This window comes from Mastigoproctus giganteus, chromosome 2 (assembly GCF_048544385.1).
Source record: "Mastigoproctus giganteus isolate SK-2022 chromosome 2, ASM4854438v1, whole genome shotgun sequence".
Classification (NCBI taxonomy): Eukaryota; Metazoa; Arthropoda; class Arachnida; order Uropygi; family Thelyphonidae; genus Mastigoproctus; species Mastigoproctus giganteus.
This window is the reverse complement of record NC_143576.1, coordinates 186,118,136-186,139,956: the sequence shown is the minus strand read 5'-3', so window position 1 is coordinate 186,139,956 and position 21,821 is coordinate 186,118,136. Positions and strand designations below refer to the sequence as shown.

The following is a 21,821-nucleotide window of genomic DNA, read 5'->3' as shown; positions in this document are numbered from 1 at the left end:
GCATAAAAACTACTTAGCAATCTTTGTTATTAATGTGATAAATTAATTGAATTTTTTCACAGTACATTAATAAAAGCAAAATGATATGTAAATTGAAGAAGATTGCCTTTTTTATACAAGGTCAGTCCATAAATTGTGTTTTGGGCAACAATTTTTTGTAATTGATTTTGCATCGTGAAGTTTCATATATTGCTTGTATAGATATTAAGACATAAACATGTTCAAGTAAAAGTTCTGTCCGTTTCAGATCTGAAGTTATGAATGGTCACACTGATGTTTCTTGCTGCCAATAGTTGGTGATAGAGTTCCTTTTCAAGTTGGAGAAAATTCAGCTGTTTGGATTCATGAAAAATTGAGGAAAGTATATACCAGCCTGACACTGTTGATATTGGCAATGTTTGTGGATGGCTTTTATGTTTTAAAAGAGAATCGCTGACATTTGCAACCAGTCAAGTAGCAGAAGACCAAAGTCTGTGTAAATTGAAAAAAACTAAGATCCTTAGTTTTTTTGATGAAATTATTCAAAAAGACAAGACAATAACCATATATGCAATTGATGCAAGCAATGGATACCCAAGCTGTTAACAAGTGAAGTGGTGAAGTGAAATTCTCCGGGCAGGAGTTTTGTGAAGATGTGTTGCAGGAGTGCATTAACTGTCAAGGAGATTTTTTTTTTTTTTTTAAAGGCCTGATAACAGGTGATGAAACTTGTATCTACCTTTATGACCCTTATTCTAGGTTGATTTTTAGAGATATTGCCAAACATTTATTAGTAGAGCTATAAAACAAAAAAAGGAAGGCTATAACAGGACACTAAATTGCATTACACCACAATAATGCCAGCTCCCCTCCCCCCCACACACACTGCTCATATGATTCATATGTAGAGTTTTTGTTGCATCTTGCATATGGTCCAGACTTGGTTCCATCTGATTTTTATCTGTTTGGGCATATGAAGAGAGATCTTTGTGGGAAAATACTTTTTGAGTAATGAGGTGCTGATAAAAACAGTGACAGGTTGGTTTCAACAGCAGTCCTGCTGTTGAAGCAGTTAGAGTTGGAAAGAATGATGACAAAAATGTATCGATAATTGGTAAAATAGGGTATCATAGAATAATGTTATTATTATTATTAATGGCTACATGGTGCAAGGAAGCCTGAGGCTTATGCTGCACCAGCCAAAAAAAAAAAAAAATTCCCCGAGAGAGAGAGAGAGAGAGAGAGAGAGAGAGAGTCAGAAGTAGAAGGGAATCACCAAGAAAGAGAAGAATAATGATGTCCAGCTCAGGACCCTAGGTGTGCCAAGCCCATACTCACCAGATGTGAGCCCCTGGGGTTGTGTATGTGCTTCCCAATGTTTGTTTTTATCAGCTACATAAAATTCAATTTTTTTTTTATCTTTGTCATTATATTTTTAAAGCCATAGAAGCATTACTTATGGAATGACTATTGTAATAATTAATCCTCAAGAAGAATGGCTACTTTTTTTTTTTTTTTTTTCATTGTGAAGGTACTTTTTCTCTGAAGCATATCCATTGATATTCTGATATTTGCTGTGACTATATTTATTAACATTTGTTCATATTTAACAAATTGAACTTTTACTTACATTTTGACCATTAGTACTATCCTTTAGTCCAGTATTTCCTAAACTGTGTTGTACAGAACACTAGTGTTCTGTGAGATGTGAACAAGTGTTCTGTGAAAAATCATAATTAATAAATAAATAAAATAAATATTTTGCATATTTGTAGCATACACCACTTTTGTATCTTTATAAGTTTTAACATAATTTTTTTTCAGTTATTAATATACTGGCATAGACTAATAATCAAATAGACCATGGAACACTTTATTTTTGCTGGCTTTTGCATAGAGGTAATGACATCTTAAAAAAATGCGATTTAGCCTGGAGTACATGGGTTGAAGGAAAGGGGGGTGGTTGTTGTTATTTGGTTTTTAGGAGCATTAGCAACTAAGGCCATATTGCTCCGAGGATATGCGGTGGTCATTCCTCTGACCTTTCCGCATCCTCCGTATTTGGTGGTCACGGGCTTGAACCCAGGTCTAATCAAGAAGCGTACGCACTGCCGCTCCTGCCCACCTGGCTACGGAGGAAAGGGGAAAGCGAAATGATGCCATAACTAAACTCACTTCCTTGTATAAATAGTTTTTGATAATGATCAGTATTTTGAAATATTATTATTAAAATAAATGACTATTGATTTGTGGTTGAAAAAAGAAGTTTAAAATAAGAAGCAAGTACTTCTAGTATTGCAATTGTGGTTGATGAAAACGAACACAATATTGTCACACTTCAAAGTGAGGATGAACAATTGCAGCCTTTTGTTCCCCAAAAATCCGAAGTGAAAAAACAGGAACCAACTCATAAAAGACCAAAACGAAAGTATGATGACAGTTATTTGAATTTCAGCTTTACATGTGTTGGAAAAGATGCTCCTGATGCACAGTGCATCGTATGTAATAAAATATTAGCAAACAGTTCTTTGGCTCCCACTAAGTTTGTTTCGTAAGTGTTCCGTAGCCGAGTGGGCAGGAGCGGGAGTGCAGTAGCACACGCTCTTTGAGTAGACCGGGGTTCAAGCCCCTGACTGCTGAATACGGTCGATCTGCCAACCCGCACTGGACCAGCGTGGCAGATTATGGTCCATTTCCCTCAACATGAATTGTTGAGGAGGCTTCCATCCTGCAGTGGGTTGATAATGGCTGCACTTTATTTAATTATTTAAGTGTTCCGTAAACATATTGTGAGATGAAGTGTTCCGTCACTAAAAATGTTTGGGAAACATTTTTAGTCACGGGGTAAATAAATTCAGTTTGTTAACATTCATTGCGTCTCTAAAACTTCTCAACCACTAGGTATACCTCTCTAAAGTTCAGAAATTTTAAAATCTGACACCTCTCAATCCCTGATGATACTGGATTTTAATAAGTTTACTATAACTTCTGTAATTTAAAGATTAATTATGCTATAATTAAAGGAATTATCTATTGAAATCGCAGGTCATTTGATTACAATGAAATTTAAATTGTTATTGTAGAATTCATTTATATGTTGAGTTGAAGGAGAATGATTTACACTAAATTAGTATGAATTTTTGTTTATTATTAGAATGAATTAGGAAGTTTGAAACTGATATGCTGGACATTTGCTATAACAATATATGTGAATATGAGAAGGTAACTATAATCTGTCTTTGTTGTTCATAATTCTTGAATTAGAAGGAAAATTGAAATCAACAGGAGTGATTAATATGCAGTCATCTACGAAGGGAAATTTTTATATTAAAATATTTCTTGAATGCTATGTGTTGATTGCAGAGAATTAAATAAAATTGACTCAGATGTTGAAAAAAAATTTGAAGGTTTAGTAGAAGTGCTGGGTATTGTTGTTGTTTGGTTTTTAGGAGCATTAGCAACTAAGGCCATATTGCTCTTGGGGATATGCGGTGGTCATTCCCTGACCTTTCCGCATCCTCCGTATTTGGTGGTCACAGGCTCGAACCCCGGTCTAATCAAGAAGCGTGTGCTACACACTGCTGCTCTTGCCCACCTGGCTACGAAGGCGCCAAATGCTGGGTGATTTAAAAATTATATTTATGGTTTTTCAAGTAAGTATAACTCTATTTTTCTAAAAATTAATTGATATGTGGAAATATGATACCTACAATTATAGCAAAGGTTGGGCACTTTTATCAACAGATAAAACATACCAGTGTGTCTCAATTCTAAGTTTACTTAATTCGTTGGTTTGCAAGTCTGGCTCTATTTTATATTCATAATGTACACTTCATGCAAAGTCCAGAGGTATATTGTCTGTAGCTCTTAAAGTTTTCATTAATGTTCTGCTCTCCAGTGAACTACATGTTGTTTGGAAAGTTAAGTATCCAGATAAGCATGGCATTTGTGTGGAAGTTTAGTAGTTCATTATTGTGCTGAAAGTATGCTTGTACATATGGAAATGTTTCTTCCTGCAGGCCCTACATTATTTGTTAATATTTCAAGAAATTTTTGCACTGTAACAGTATCAAACTGTGAACTCTTATTTCATGTGGGGAAGACTATCAGAAAATTGCAGAAGGTTTGCATCTTTCTAAAAAATTTGTGGGCATGAGAATTTTGATAATTCACATGCCTATTTAGTTTTAATGTGGCTTTGTGTGACTGTACGATTACTGTAAATTCTCAGCATCACTTCTTTTCTTTTCTTTTTTTTTTTGAAATATCTTGAAACATTAATTTGAAATATCTTGCCAAGCTGCATAAAACAGCAGAGTTATTATAGGATTTACATTTTATTGTGTTTATAATGGATGGCCACTTTAGCATTAGCATTAGCATTTTTAGCATTAGCATTAGTAGAGGCATTTGATGCAAGAAAGCAAGCTTATGCAGCATCAGCCAAAAAAAAAAAAACCCACTTCCACTTCACCCCTCTGTTCATTCAAAATACCTGTCCAGCTGAGCCTTAAACTTATTTAGGCTATCAACCTCCACTACAAGGGATGGAAGTCTGTTCCACCAACCAACCACCTGCTGGCTAAAGGCAAATTTCCGCACGTCTATCCTACATCTGTCTTTCCTCAATTTGAATTTATGCCCTCTCAGGTGATTATTCTGAGCTAGAGGAAGAATCCCATCAGCATTGAGCATGCTCAAACCATTCAAGGCTTTATACACCTCTATCAGATCACCTCGCTGGTGCCTAGTCTCCAGACACTGTAATTTGCAAAACGTAAGCCTTTCTTCATAAGAGCACCCCTTTGTTCCATTCACTAATCTTGTTGCCCTTCTCTGTACTCGTTCCAGCAGCTCTACATCCTTCTTGAAATGAGGCCTCCAGACCTGTATACAGTACTCTAGGTGTGGCCTGACCATTGCCTTATACAAGGGAATAATCACCTCCTTATCCCTGCTGGAAAAATTCCTGTATATCATTGACAATACTCCACGAGCTACTCTTGCAGCCCGTCTGCACTGCTCAGAGAACTTCATATCTGCCTGCACAACCACCCCCAGGTCCCTTTCATTCTCTACCACTGTTAGTGTAGTACCACAGAGTTGATACGTTGCTCTGGGGTTGCTGTTTCCCATATGTAGTACTTTACATTTGTCAATGTTAAACTTCATTTGCCACCTCTCAGCCCATCTGCTCAACCTTTCCAGATCCTGTTGCAGCAGCATAGTGTCAGTAGTGTCCTTGACAGCCCTGCCAACCTTCGTATCGTCTGCAAACTTGGACATTAAGCTTGATATACCATCATCAATATCATTTATAAATACAGAAAACAATAAAGGACCCAATACTGAACCCTGAGGGACTCCACTAATAACATTAGTCCACGATGAGCAGTGTCCATTGATTAACACTCTCTGTCTTCTCCCCCTCAACCACCCCTTTATCCATAGCAGCAATTTGCCTCCAATGTCACACTGCTCCAATTTGTGTAGCAGTCTTCCATGTGCAACAGTATCAAAAGCCTTTCTAAGATCCAAGTATATAATATCAAAGCTATTCCCTGCATCCAGTTCTTTTGTGACTGCATCATAATATCCAATCAAATTGGTCAGGCAAGACTTCCCCTTAACAAAACCATGCTGTGTCCGAGCTATAACTGAAGTCTTGTCTAAATGATCCTGCAGTGCTTCTTTAACCAGTGCCTCCATTAATTTTCCTGGAACAGAAGTTAAGCTCACAGGTCTATAATTACTTGTGTCAGCCTTTGATCCTCCTTTGTGAATTGGGGTCACATTTGCACATTTCCAGTCTATGGGTACCTCCCCTGAGTCCAAGGAAGCTCTCATAATTATGGCTAAGGGTTTGCTTACTTCCTTTGCTGCCTCCTTTAATATAACTGGATAGATCCCATCCACCCCGTGTGCCTTTCTTGTGTTTATCTTCAACAGTTTCTCCTCCACTTTACTCCCAGTTATTTCAAGATTCTGTAGCTTACTGCTAGAGTTGAATACACCTCTGGCATTCCCCTCGCTGAATAACTCCTCATGTGTGAATGTCGATGCAAAATATTCATTTAGTTTGTTAGCTGCCTGAGCAGGGTCATCAACAGTTGACCCATCAATATCAAGTGGACCAATCTGATTCATCCCCTTCCTTCTAGAGTTTACATAAGTAAAGAACTCTTTGCTGTTTTTCTTTGCATCCCTTGCCAAGGATTTCTCGTAATCTGCCTTCGCCTGCCTAACCTCCTGTGTAACTTGGTTGCATATCAACTTGTATCTATCATAGGCTTCTGTGTCATGTGTTAATTTGTAAGTATCCCATGCATTTTTCTTCTCTGCCATATGCCTCATTAGTTCATCTGACATCCATTTTGGCCTAAACCTTGAACAATATTTCTTAGTTGGTATGTAAAGCCTAGTAGCTTCCAAGATTAATTCTTTGAATGCTTCCCATTTTGAATTTGCTGTTGGTAACATCATCAGTTGGTCCCACTGTATAGAATTTAAATACTGTCTCAGTCCATCGTAGTCGCCTTTACGGAATTAATAACCCTTCCCTTTACCCCTAATGGTAGTTACCTCTTTGAGTAAATCCCACTTCAGCACACTGTGATCACTGCCACCTAGTGGTTCATTTATCTGCAGATTCTTAATGCATGAAGAATCACTGCTGATAATCAAATCAAGAGTATTACTCCCTCTAGTTGCCTCCCGAACATGCTGATGTAGAAAACAATCATCCAATAAATCCACAAAAGCCCTGCTAGTGTGTGAGTGACCACCCCCCAAATTCCAGTCAATATCTGGGAAATTAAAATCTCCCATTATAAGACTCTCTGATTTACTGGCCCACTCTATTTCCCTGTACAGTTTCTTATTATACTCATCAGAGTCATTAGGCCTATAGCACACTCCTACTCTCAATTTTGATCTCCCAATGCTTATGTCACACCAAACTGACTCAACACTGCACTGTCCAGCGATGTCGACTGGCTTCACTTCCTTGGTTTTTATGTGTTTCTTAACTAATAGCATAACCCCTCCCCCCTTCCTATCCTGTCTATCCTTTCTGTAGACGTTGTACTCCCCAAATTCCAGTTCTGCATCCCTTATATCTGTGTGACACCACGTCTCTGATATCCCAACAATATCTGCCTTTGATGTTTTGAGCAATACCTCAAATTCATCAAATTTATTTACTAAACTCCTAGCATTGGTGTACATGCAAGTATACCTGCACCTGTTTCTATTCTTAGCTACCCTAACACAACCCATGTGTTTACTTGTACCGCAATGGCTCCCAGCAGTCTCTGAAATATCATGCATCTTGTTTTTCAGGCTTCTGCTCATTCTAATAGAAGCAGTGCAAGAATCTCTTTCACCTCTGCCAGTGGCTACTGTCAATCTATTGGTCTTTGTCTCCCCCCAAGCTAGCAGTTTTCCGACCCACCTAACACTGCCTCGATAGCATCAGCAAATATTCTTGCACCCTTTCTATTTAAGTGTATCCATCCCTGATTTGATTGATTTCATGCAGTTCTCAGAAGCACTGCCTTGTTGACTTTTCAGATGTATGTTTGTAAGAATCTTCTGACAACTTTGAAATTTTCAGCACTTTGCATCCTTTTTAGAACTTTTGGAAATGCGGCATCCTTGGGGATTCAGAGGTTCCAGATTTTGGGGAGGTGTACCTAGTGGTTGAATGCTTTTAGAGAAGTACATTTCAATAAATAGTAAGCACTAATAACTGAATTTATTGAAATTTGTAAACATTTACAATGACTATCTTATCCTTGTATGTGTTTTTGTGGGCAGCAGGATATCAACTGTAGAGATAATTCAGTGTCTTAATTCTTACAAACTTGACTTTGTAACGAGTTGCCATAGTATTTCACTACTCTGCAGTTGAAATCTTGCTATCCACAAAAACAGTTTAAAGAACATAGTCCTGCAAGCATCTTATGAAGAAAAAAATGTCACTCTTTTTTGCATGGTTTCTTAAAGATAAATGCTATTGTTTTTGTGAGTGCCAGATCGGTTTCTTAATATTTCTGGATTTTAAAATTGTAATTTTGTAAAATGTGCCTGATTTTATAGAGTTTACTGTAAACATATAGGTATGTCAAATACTTTGAAATTCTTCAGTTCCCTCATCAGTGAGTTTATTAAAATACAAGCACTCCCATGTTTCTACTGAAGTGAACATAAAGGAAGCAAAGCATAATAAGGAATCTAAGAATTTGTTCTAGTCTTAGAACAAAAAGATCATGGGATTTTCTCATTAACTCTGATTGGATAGATTTAAATAGCTTTGAGGTTGCCTTGTGAGTGGGAGCATTGTGGTAGTTGCAATCTGTGTTGAGCATATCTAGCAGGATGAAGGAGAAGATGGTGATGTTAGTTTTGACTATATTGTACATACCATGGGGGAGAGTGATCAACAGTGGCAACCACTGAGAGAACTCATGGCCATTAATGATGTACTTCTTTCATTTTAGATTGCATCCTCTTCCTCCCACATCTCTCTTTATTGATTATTATTAGTTTTATGTTCTGCAAATTTCACCACCAGCACTATGGAAACATGCAAGAACGTGTCAGCGGAAGGCTACTTTATTTCATCCACCTGAACATTATTATTATTAGCCACATGGTGCAAGGAAGCCCGAGGCTTATGCTGCACCAGCCAAAAAAAAAATTTTTGAATTACCCTGAGAGAGAGAGAGAGAGAGAGAGAGAGAGAGAGAGAGAGAGAGTCAAAAGTAGAAGAGAATTACTAAGAAAAAGAAGAATGATGATATCCAGCTCAGGACCCTAGGTGTGCCAAGCCCATACTCACTAGATGTGAGCCCCTGGAGTTAGTTGCATGATATTGATTTGCTTCCCCCCCTCTCCCGTAACTTGTATTTCACCTGGAGTACCTCACCAGCCGTGGGGTACTCCAGGCTAAATCACATACGAATGGCATAATAAATCACTACCTTGCTACTTTTTCGTTGATCTCATTACTTCTACACATACTTCTCTATGCAAAGCCCATCAAAATAAAGTGTTCCATGGTCTATTTGATTATTAGTCGATGCCAGTACAGTATATTAATAACCGGAAAAAAAAAAAAAAAAAAAAAATTGTTAAAAATTAGAATTGTACAAAAGTGGTGTATGCTACAACATCATCCAGTAATTCAGTCTTGTGACTGGTCACTCCCTCTGATGTGCTGTCTCCACCTTTGTCTTTTCCAGTTTGTTTAGTCTTCTCTTGCTTTCTCATCATTGGATTTCTTGGGATATGTTTACTTTACAGGGTGTTTCCCATTGCTTTCCCTATTGGTAGTAGCTTCCTCTAACTGGAGCTGCATTTGCTGCTGTTTACCTGTTTAGGTTCCTCCACCACCAAAACTTGGATTACCAGCTTACCTACTGGTAACCAGATATGTAAGCCCTGTCTTCATAGCATGTTGAAGGGAAGGCCCTACATATCCTTCCTTCTCTTGTCTGCAACTGATGCTACAAATGTGCAAAACTTATTTATTTTATTTTATTTTTTTAATTATTAATTACGATTTTTCACGGAACACAGTTTGGGAAACCGCTGGTAAAACATTCATCAGTTATTTCAAATATCTTAATTTTTATTTCCCCCCCCACCCTTATATTTAGGTTTTTATAACATCAAAATATTTTTCCACCTTCTATTTGATGCTTGCTATTTCTTTGCAATTATTTTAATCATTTTTTCCTTTATAGCTTTGATCCTTCTAAATTGGCTTTCTAATTCAGCCTTTAATTTCTTATAATTCGTTATATCATTTTAGGTTTTTTCACATTCTTTCCCTATCATCCACCCTTAATTCTTCTCTTTCTTTCTATCCTTTCTCTACTAGTTTTGGCACCTTATGTTCTTTACACTTCCATCTGTTAGCTCTTTTATCTCGCTTAATTACTTTAACCTTAAATATATACTTTTGCATCCTTTGCTGCTGCTTAGTGCACTTATGTGATTTGCCATATAACTTTTATAGCACAATCAGCCAATATCTCCATATATATGTTACCTTTACTCAGTTTATCCAAACATTATATATGCTGACGAGCCAAAACATTATGACCAGTGAGTCGTTATGCAAATCTAAGCAATTGCAGGGGAACTATGGTGCATGCGTGAGTCGGGACACAGTATAAAAAACACCGGATACTGAGCTCCATTAATCAGTGTTACTCTTGTTCTTCAGATGGGAAATGCAGTGGACTTAAGTGAGTTTGACAAAGGCCAAATTGTAATGGCCAGATGACTGGGTTAGAGCATATCTGAAATGGCATGGCTGGTGGGGTGCTCATGTTTAGCCATGGTTAGTACCTACTGAAAGTGGTCCAAGGAGGGGAAACCTACGAACTGCCAGCGAGGACGACCATGGCTCATCAATGCTCGAGATGAGTGAATGCTCTCCCAGATGTGACAACAGAAGGGTGACTGTGGCGCATCTCGCTGGTAATTGGAATGCTGGTTACAGGAGTAATGTGTCACAACACACAGTACATTGAGTCCTACTGAAAATGGGGCTGCATAGCCGCAGGCCACTCAGAGTGCCCATGCTAACCACAGTTCACCGACGACAGCGCCTACAATGGGCACGCGAGCATCGAAACTGGACCTTGAGTGATTGGAAGAAGGTTGTCTGGTCCGATGAATCACATTTCTTGTTGCACCATGTGGATTGCCAGGTACGTGTGTATCGTTTACCTGGGTAATTGATGGCGTCTGGATGCACCGTGGGTCAAAAACAAGCCGGTTGCAGCGGTGTCATGCTTTGTGCGATGTTGTGCTGAGATACCCTGGGTCCAGTCATCCATGTGCCGGGCACTCTGATGTCTACCAACTACTTAAACATCATTGCTGACCAGGTACACCCTTTCATGGCAACGGTCTTCCCCTCTGGCGGTGCCGTCTTTCAGCAGGATAATGCGCCATGCCACACTGCCCAGATTGTTCGAGACTGGTTCGTGGAACATGAGAAAGACTTCCAGGTATTGCCCTGGCCCCCAAATTCCCAGACATCAGTCCCATCGAGCATCTGTAGTTTGTGTTGGAACAGCAACTCCGATCTGTGGCGTCTCAACCATGGACCTTACAGGAGTTAAAAGGATCAACTGGTTATGTGTTGGTACCAGATACCACAAGACACATTTTTAAATCTTGTAGCGGCTATGCCTTGCCGGGTAATCTGTTTTGGCTGCATGTGGAGGACCAACATCATATCATGTCATATTATGTTGGTGGTCATAATGTTTTGGCTCATCGGTGTATATATATATATATACACACCGATGATATATAACAGTTAAGCAAAATAAGCAGAAAAAGGAAAATAACAAAAGTTATAGTATGTCTAATGCTGCAAAATGTGCAGTTGCAGCAGTAGAGGAAGCAAAAGGATATAAATAATGTGTGGTTTGTAGAATAAATAGTGTCTGTGAAAATGGAAATGAAAAGTACACAAGGTGCCAGAACTAAGAGAAGTTTAAGGGATAGTAGAAAGTGGAAGTGAAGTAGTGATTAAACAGGTGAAAGAATTTGAAATACCTAGTGCAAAAATGAACTGGGACTGAGGGAAAAAAAATGGGAATATATATAAGAAAATAAAAAAATAACACTATTCAGATATGGGAGGGCAATTTTAGCAAGAGGTCGAATCAGGAGATGGTAAATATGCAAAATCTGAATATAGTAGATGAAAATATGATACATAGCCAGGAAATTCATCAGGGGACTACTCTTGACCATGTATCAGGCACTGCATTTTCAAACTTGTCTGTAGTATTAGAAAAAGGGGGCAAATATGCGGCCTTTTATCGTTATACTAGTAGATAAGGTAGTCCCTACACAGTGTAAAAAATGTAAATTAAAATAAATAAAAATTTACAAAAATATAATGTGGAATATAATACAAATGTATGTGAAGTGCGGAAGGGGTGAAAGGTAATGAAAAAGTATAGACAAGCAAATGGTATAGGGAATAGTAAATTTTAGGGGATGGGAAGGGGAGAAAAGATGTTCAAAAGAAGGTAAAAATAGTGATAGGATTGAGGATAGATGGAGCATTCATATCACCCTCGTATTGCACTAATAGTTTTAAAGACAGTATAAAGAAAAAAAAGTTTAGAAAAAGTCATTTAAAATACTGAATTTACTGGGTGTGTAAGGCCCAACCTTAAAGAAAGGGTTCTGGTATAAGCTTATACCAGAACCCTTATTCACTTCCACTTTCTACTGTCCCTTAAACTTTTCTTAGTTCTGACACCTTGTGTACTTTTCCATTTTCACAGACACTTTATTTATATATATATATATACACACACACACACACACACACACACAGGTAGCCCTCGATTTATGTTGGGGTTAGGTTCCTGGGGGGACTGGCGCAAATGGAACCCTTTATATAATGGAGTCAATTGGAAATCACAGGATTAGGTTCCGGCACCAAAAATTTTACCTACCACTTTGCATCGATTGTTTTGTTTTATTAGCATTCTTCATAGTTGTAGTAATAGTCGAAGGCATATTCATAGCCCTACACACATTACAGCGACTTTCACCAGATTCCATCCTCCGAATATTGCACTAGATTCAATGAACTACTTTTACCAGACATGGTGCCTCTTTATTCTATTAAATTAAAAACTTTATAACACAATGGCAAAAACTGCACATGAATATCACTATTATTATATTTAATTTATTAATAGCACAATTATAAAAAAATGTTAGCCTAATAAATTTCCAGCACATGTAAATAGCGTAAACAACGACCAACTGAATTCTTCACTGCATTGACCTTTACCACCCGCATTCACGAGTGGCTACTTTGAGGGCGGGAATCTTTCTCGTCTCTGATATGGATGCGCTAATTGCTGATCGGTTCAGATTGTCCTAAATTACATGAACAGTGCATGATACATAGCACAGTATGTTGCTGATAAATTTTGTCTGACAATTTTAAACTTTCAATTTATAAAAAAATTACAAAAAAAAAATTTCCAAATTAAATAAATAAAAATAAAAATGCTGTTGTGGTCAGTGATCGGTGCAAAACGAGGGCTACCTATATATATTTGGTCATAAAGATAGCACTAATTTTTTTCTCTCTTTAAATGTTTGTAAGTACAGAGAAACAGAATAAATGAATACTGAGTTTTATTCTAATATAAAATTTTTAAAACAGAAATAGTAAATGCCCTGACTTTTGTTTGTATGCATTAAAAATTTCTAGGTATCCCGATGCCACTCCGGAAGAATTGGCCACTGTAGATAATGTTTGTATCATTTGTCGTGAAGAAATGACTGGAGGTGGAAGTAGCAAGAAATTGCCTTGTAATCATATTTTTCATGCTTCATGTCTTCGTTCTTGGTTTCAGCGACAGCAAACATGCCCTACTTGTAGGATGGATGTCCTTCGTGTTGCCACGCCTCTTGCAAGTGGTGGGCCAGCAGGTGCTGCCCCTGGTGTTACGAATGATCAAGCTGGAAATGCTGCACATCCTCTTGGGCAACAAATACCTCAGCAGCAGCAGCAACAGCAGCCACCACCTGTTAACGTACCAAACTGTAAGAAGTGCATCTGTGTTATTTACTGTTTGGGTAATTGCAATCCAGTGATGATTATTGGCCTGTATTGATAGCTATAAATAATACTATCATTTCTTTCATAATGCTTTCCTATAAGTTGACTGCTTTATTGTGTTATCTTTTACAATGTAGAACCTTTATGCATTCTGTTCACTTTTTTTTTTTTTTTTTGTTTTAGAAAATCATTTGCTTCAGAAATATTTTTCTAAATATGCAGTGAGTAAAATATAAATAGAAGTTAAACTGATTGCTACAAGTTAATAATGGCCAAGGCATATCAAAAGAATGTGCAGCCATTGTTTTTTTTTTTTTTTTTTTCTTTTGTCATAAGGCATGCACATCACATTATTATGCTTTCTATATAAGGACTGTCTCAGAATATCAATGATTTTTTCATTACAGTTGGCAATCAACATTTCAGTAAATAGTAATGGTAGTAACCTTGAGGATAAAAATAAGCACTGTAAATGATTTTTTAAATGAAATTGTATGTTTACTAGTGTGGTTATCAGTTTCCTTGTAGTGAAACTGATAACCACACTAGTAACTAACATAAATGGATAACCACACTAGACTAACATAAAGAAGTCTTTGTTGCATTTATTTGTGTTCTTAGCCAAAGGTTTTTCTTAATCTGCATTAATAACCCTAACTCTGTTAGTTACTTGAATTCAGACTATTTTTATATTTACTATAGGCTTCTGTTTTCCCCTGATTAGCACATAGATTTTTTTCCCCGGCTTCCACTAGTCTCATCACTTCACCTAATGTCCATTTAGGTCTAAATTTTGAACATTATCTCTTAGTATGAAAAGCTTATAGCTTCTATGATTACTTCCCTGAACACTTCCCATTTAGCATATGCAGTTGTTAACAACATTAGTTATCTCATTGAAAAGAAAAACTGTCTTAGACCATTTAGGTCCTGCAAAATCCTTTCCCTCTGCTTTTGACAGTAGTTATATCTTTAAATAAATTCCACATTAATACACTAATCACTGCCTCACAGTGGGTCATGCCTGAAGATTATTAATACAGGTCACTGCTGATAATCAGATCAAAATTTTTCCTTTTTTTTAAAAAAAAATCTTTTTTAGGGAATAGTATTCCATGGTAGGGTGGATTTGAGATTTGTACAGAATGAGTAGCTGTTCAGATGAGAAGTAATGCCAAGAGCAAATTCGATTTTGTAATTTAAAGACCCCCCCCCCAGTTTTTTAGATGCAGAGGAAGCAATATTTGTGATGTGCCTATGCTGAGAGAGAGGGAGAGAGAGAGATTAGAAGTCAGGGTAATCCCTAATGGATTCCCAGACATTTCTAGACAAGATGTGATCTTGTCTAGAAATGTAAGTCATTGAAGATATGCATAGAAGCAGAAGAATCCTTTTTGTGAGATTTTAAGACAGGACTGAGTTTTAGAAGGATTTAAATTCTTTAAGTTATACTTGCTCAATTGAATTACCTGGAGATCAGTACTTAAGGAATTGGTGGTGGATATTCAAGAACTTTAGGCTCTTTGTGCAGACAATGTTTCTCAAACTGGAAGGCAATGCACTGTCATCAGAAAAACTATGGATAGTATTTCCGGTCACTGGAAGGAGGTCATTAATATACAAGAAGAGAGCGGGAGAAAGAACTGAACCTTGGGAACACGAGCATTAGTGGAGAAGTTCGAAGACAGCCAACTACCATCATCCACTATGAGTGAGCAGAGAGAAAACTGGATATTGAATTTCAAAAAACAGTCAGTAATCCATAAGTTGGAAGCTTATTTAGAAGCCCTTTATGCCTAACATGATCTAAAGCCTTTGAAATATCAAGAGCTACTGCTTGATTTTCACCAAACTTTTCCATTGACTTTGTCCACAGATAATAACAAAAGCCAGTATATCCCCAGTGGAATGAAACTAACAGTATCCATAGTGGTGATCTCTGGTCAGATGGAAGGTTTCAAGGTAGCTTAGGAGTTGGTAATTAATGGATTTCTCCATTAGTTTAGAAAGAGTAGAGGTGAGTGCAATTGGATGGGAGGGATTTGTCATCCTTTTTAGGAACTGGCTGGATATGAATAGTTTTCCAATCAGAAGGAAAAGGAGAATGTAAAAAGGCAATGAAGAACAGGAGTAAACTCAACAGCACAGGTTTTAAGAACAAATGGAGAAATACTGCATCCCACATCAGTGTACTGATTGGTATTTACTTAAAGATATAATTACCATCGGGTAAAGGAAAGGGTTTTTGCTTCCGTAAAGATGAGTACAGTGGTCTCAGACAGTTTTTAAATTCTATGCAGTGGGATCAAATGACGATGTTACCAACAGTAAATTCTAAGTGGGAAGCATTCAAGGAATTAATTGTGGAAGCTACTAAAAGTTTCATACCTATTAAGAAATATTGTTCAAGATTTAGGCCTAAATGGTTATCAAATGAACTAATGAGACTCGTGACAGAGAAGAAAAATGCATGGGATGCATATAAATCATCAAGCGACTTAGAAGCAGATATAAGCTAGTCTGTAATCAGGTCACAAAGGAGGTTACATGCGGAAGCAGATTACGAGAAATCTTTGGCAAAGGATGCTAAGAAAAACAGCAAGGATTTCTTTACTTATATAAACTCTAAAAGGAAGGGGACGAATCTGATTGGTCTACTTGATATCGACAGTTCGACTGTTGATGATCCTGCTCAGATAGCAAACAAACTGAATGAGTATTTTTCATTTACATTCATACATGAGGAGTTAAGGTTTGAAAATGGCAGAAGGTTATCAAATTGTAGCAGAGTGCTTAATGATTTTGTAATAACTGAGAGAAAAGTGGAGGAAAAATTGTTGAATTTAAACATAAGAAAGGCACCTGGGGTGGTAGTAGTAGTAGTAGTAGTGGCATGTGATGCAAGAAAGCAAGTGTATGAGCTTATGCAGCACCAGCCAAAAAAATAAAATCACACCATTCCCTCCAAATGCCTGTCCAGTTCCTCCTTAAATTTATTCAACCTATCAACTTCCACAACGACAGATGGAAGTTTGTTCCAGCAATTAACTACCTGTGGCTAAAGGCAAATTTCCGCACATCTATTCTACATCTGTCTTTTCTTAATTTGAATTTATGCCCCTTATGTTCGTAATCTGAACAAGTTGAAGGATCCCATGAGAATTCAGCGTGCTCAACCCATTCAAGGCCTTATACACCTCAATCAGATCACTGCGCAGGAGCCTAGTCTCCAGCCACTGCAATTTGCAGAACTTAAGCCTCTCTTGGTAAGAGTATCCCTTCATTCCCCTCACCAATCTTGTTGCCCTTCTCTGTACATGCTCAAGTAAATCTACATCCTTCCTAAAATGAGGCCTCCAGACCTGTATGCAGTACTCAAGGCGTGGCCTGACCATTGCCTTATACAGAGTGACAATCACCTCCTTCTCCATGCTAGCAAAATTCCTATATATCATTGACAAAACCCCATGACCTGCCCTGGCAGCTTGTCTGCATTGCTCAGAAAACTTCATATCTGACTGCACAATTACTCCCAGGTCTTTTTCATTGTCTACCACCTTAAGTGTAGTACGACACAATTGGTACATTTCTCTGGGGTTACTTCTACCCATATGCAGTACTTTGCATTTGTCAAGGTTAAACTTCAGTTGCCACTTCTTAGCCCATCTGCCCAAAATTATCTAGATCCTGTTGCAGTAGCACACTGCATTTACTGTCGTTAACAACCCTGCCAACCTTTGTATCATCTGCAAACTTCGACATTAAGCCTGATATACCTTCATCAATATCATGGATAAATATACAAAACAACAGTGGACCCAACACCGAACCCTGTGGGACTCCACTAATAACATTAGTCCACGAAGAGCAGCACCCATTGATTACCATCCTCTATCTTCTCCCACTCAACCATCCTTTTATCTATTGTAGCAACTTACCCTTAATACCATTCTGCTCCAATTTGTACAATAGTCTTCCATGCGCAACAGTGTCAAAAGCTTTCCTGAAATCCAAATATATGATATCAAAATTATTTTTTGCATCCAGTTCCTTTGTAACCACATCATAATATCCTATCAAATTTGTCAGACAAGACTTTCCCTTAACAAACCCATGCGGTGTCTGAATTATTGCTGCAGTTTTCTCAGATGACATCTTTAACCAGTGACTCCATTATTTTACCTGGAACAGAAGTTAAACTAACTGGTCTGTAATTACTCGTGTCACCCTTCGATCCCCCTTTGTGAATTGGGGATACATTTGCACATCTCCAGTCCGTGGGAACCTCCCCCGAGTCCAATGATGCTCTCATAATTATGGCTTAGTTGCTTTGCCGTCTCCTTTAATATAACTGGATAGATCCCATTCACCCCAGGTGCTTTTCTTATGTTTAACTTCAACAATTTCTCCTCCACTTTGCTCTCAGTTATTACAAAATCATTAAGTATCCTGCTACAATTTATTTGATAACCTTCTGCCATTTTCAAATCTTAATAATTCCTCATGTGTGAATGTAGATGCAAAATACTCATTCAGTTTGTTTGCTATCTGAGCAGGGTCATCAACAGTCGAACCATCGATGTCAAGTGGACCAATCAGATTCATCCCCTTTCTTTTAGAGTTTATATAAATAAAGAAATCCTTGCTGTTTTTCTTAGCATCTTTTGCCAAGGATTTCTTGTAATCTGCCTTCGCCTGCCTAATATCTTTTGTGACCTGATTACAGACTAGCTTATATCTGCCATAGGCTTCTGAGTCACTTGATAATTTATATGCATCCCATGCATTTTTCTTCTCTGTTACGAGTCTCATTAGTTCATTAGATAACCATTTTGGCCTAAACCTTGAACAATATTTCTTAATAGGTATGAAACTTTTAGTAGCTTCCACGATTAATTCCTTGAATGCTTCCCACTTAGAATTTACTGTTGGTAACATCGTCAGTTGATCCCACTGTACAGAATTTAAAAACTGTCTGAGACCACTGTACTCACCCTTACGGAAGCAAAAACCCTTTCCTTTACCCCTGATGGTAATTAAATCCTTAAGTAAATCCCACATCAGTACACTGTGATCATTACCGCCTAGTGGTTCCTTTATCTGCAAATTCTTAATACACGAGTGATCACTGCTGATAACCAGATCAAGAGTATTACTTTCTCTGGTTGCCTCTCGAACATGCTGATGCAGAAAACAATCATCCAATAAATCCACAAAAGTCTGACTAGTGTGTGAGTGACCAACCCACAAGTTCCAGTCAATATCTGGTAAGTTAAAATCCCCCATTATAAGACATTCTGATTTACTAGCCCACTCTATTTCTCTGTACAATTGTTCATTGTACTCATTCGAGTCATTAGGCCTATAACACACTCCTACTCTTATTTTTGCTTTTGCAGTGCTTATGTCACACCAAACTGACTGAACAGTGCACTGTTCATCTATATCAACTGGATGCACTTCTTTTGATTTTATGTTTTTCTTAATTAACAGCATAACCTTTCCAGTTATGTTAAAGGAGGCGGCAAAGCAACTAAGCAAACCTTTAGCCATAATTATGAGAGCATCCTTGGACTCGGGTGCCTCCGTAGCCAGGTGGGAAGGAGCAGCAGTGCGTAGCACACGCTTCTTGATTAGACCGGGGTTCGAGCCCGTCACCACCAAATACGAAGGGTGAGGAAAGGTCAGGGAATGACCACCGCATTTCCCGGAACAATATGGTCTTAGTTGCTAATGCTCCTAACAAACAAAAACAAACAGCTTCATCCTTGGACTCAAGGGAGGTCCTCACGGACTGGAGATATGCAAATGTATCTCCAATTCAGAAAGGGGGGATCGAAGGGTGAAATGGGTAATTACAGACCAGTTAGTTTTAACTTTTGTTCCAGGTAAAATAATGGAGTCACTGGTTAAAGATGCATTGCAGGATCATCTAGACAAGACTGCAGCAATAATTCAGACACAGCATGGGTTTATTAAGGGAACGTCTTGTCTGACAAATTTGATAGGATATTATGATGTGGTTACAAAGGAACTGGATGCAAAAAATAATTTTGATATCATATATTTGGATTTCAGGAAAGCTTTTGACACTGTTGCGCATGGAAGACTATTGTACAAATTGGAGCAGAATGGTATTAAGGGTAAGTTGCTACAATGGATAAAAGGATGGTTGAGTGGGAGAAGATAGAGGATGGTAATCAATGGGTGCTGCTCTTCATGGACTAATGTTATTTATGGAGTCCCACAGGGTTCGGTGTTGGGGCCACTGTTGTTTTGTATATTTATCAATGATATTGATGAAGGTATATCAGGCTTAGTGTCGAAGTTTGCAGATGATACAAAGGTTGGCAGAATTGTTAATGACAGTAATGGCAGTGTGCTGCAACAGGATCTAGATAATTTGGGCAGATGGGCTAAGAAGTGGCAACTGAAGTTTAACCTTGACAAATGCAAAGTACTGCATATGGGTAGAAGTAACCCCAGAGAAATGTACCAATTGTGTCGTACTACACTTAAGGTGGTAGAAAATGAAAAAGACCTGGGAGTAATTGTGCAGTCAGTAAGACTGCAGGAGGCATTGAATGTAGTGTTCTAGAAATTGTATGAGGTGGTTTACAAGGGTCATCAATATAACAGAGTTTGAAGAAAAGTAGGATGCTAGCAGGTCAGTTTTATCTCTGGCTTGAGGTGGCAGTAGAACAATCAGGTTTTACCCAGAGATGGGAGTACAGATGAGCAAATATTGTGCCCAATAGCTTTAGCAAGAGAATGTTCAACTACTGTTTGGAAAAGAAGCAAGTTTTCTGCTCTTAGCAATGTTCAGTATCTAGTTTGGACTAATTAATTGCTTTACAATTGTTGCAAACTTTGGTGTAGGCAGAAAATGATCCTGGATGCAAGCTAGTTCCGATATGCAACATCCTTATCTTGAACAGCCTTTGCACATTTATTGAAAAACAAGGTTTAGATAAAGGACAAGATTTTAAGTTGGAGTGTGGAATAAAGGATTTCATCCCTACAAGAATAATTTCAGTGACATGATCTGAGCAAAACATTGACATCAGAAGATTTAAAACACTAATCTGCCTATTGAAAAGAAGAATAGAAATCTCACAGATCATCCCATTTTGCATTCCTGTGATGCCATACAAAACACTGCTGAGAATGGCCATGAGAGAGAGAGAGAGAGAGAGAGAGAGAGAGAGAGAGAGAGAGAGAGAGAGAGAGAGAGAGAGAGAGAGAGAGAGAGATGCACCATTGGAGAAGAGACCATCACTAAATCACGTTCTGGGGTGCCTAGATAACAGGGCTGTAGCTCTCCTTGATCATGTACTTGGAAGAGTTGTTTGTGAGAAAAAGATTGAGTGTTGGCTGTGTGGTTAGGATTCTCTGGTTTTCTAGTAGGTAAATGAATAATCTGTGCAATGTCATTAGTAATTGCAAAAGCCTCAGCATCTCAACCAACTGGGTCTGTGACTAGAAAACTGAAGCCATCTGGAGTTGTGAACATTAAAATTGCCAAGGAAAATTACCTCTGTTAAGATAGACTGGAGACAGTTGAGCTTCAAAGCAATGAAGTTAGAGTTCTAAGCGATTAGTGGAATTGGAAGATTGATAGAGGCAACAGATGAATTTGGCACAATGGAATAGAGAGATTTTAGGACAGAGTGGATTTAAAAGAGAAGATTCCAAATTACTAGTATCTGACAGAATGTCAAAGCGTATGTAAAAATACCACCTTTGAAGCAAAAGCTATGTACAATGAATAATTAGGACAACTGAAATGAGCAGTGGTTGAATCAACCGGTAATTAGGATTCTATCAGAAAAAGTAAGTGGTGTTTGTCAGATTGTAAGTGGAGAAGGGCTTCATTAAGATTGGAAATAAGACCAAGTATATTTGTGAAATGAACGATGAAGTGTTTGGGACGTTTGGATCTTTTGTAGATACATTTTTGTTCTATTAGTTTGACTATTCATGATGTATTTGGTGTTAAAGAAAAGGTTTGGGCCAACAGCGTATGAAGTAATGAAATTTTTGGATATGCATATGCACAGCAAGAATATACCCAGCTCCTTGACATAATGTGGCCTTGACAATGCCTTCTGCATATGCACTTTTCGGATTTCCTCCAGTCACTATCTGGCAAGGTAGAGATATCTAGATTATACATTAGCTGATCTGGGTACTCCTTGTAAGTTACCAATAGGTTCAG

General features: G+C 37.9%; 1 protein-coding gene across 2 annotated transcripts in view; it reads left to right on the top strand.

Moving 5' to 3' along the window:
* Positions 1-21,821, top strand: part of sip3 (septin interacting protein 3) — a 224,242-nt gene that overhangs the window by 121,975 nt on the left and 80,446 nt on the right. For both annotated transcript variants that reach the window (XM_090368846.1, XM_090368847.1), the window contains exon 9: positions 13,253-13,587. In XM_090368846.1, coding sequence (XP_090224972.1) covers positions 13,253-13,587 — 335 coding nt within the window. The remainder of the gene's footprint in view (positions 1-13,252; positions 13,588-21,821) is intronic.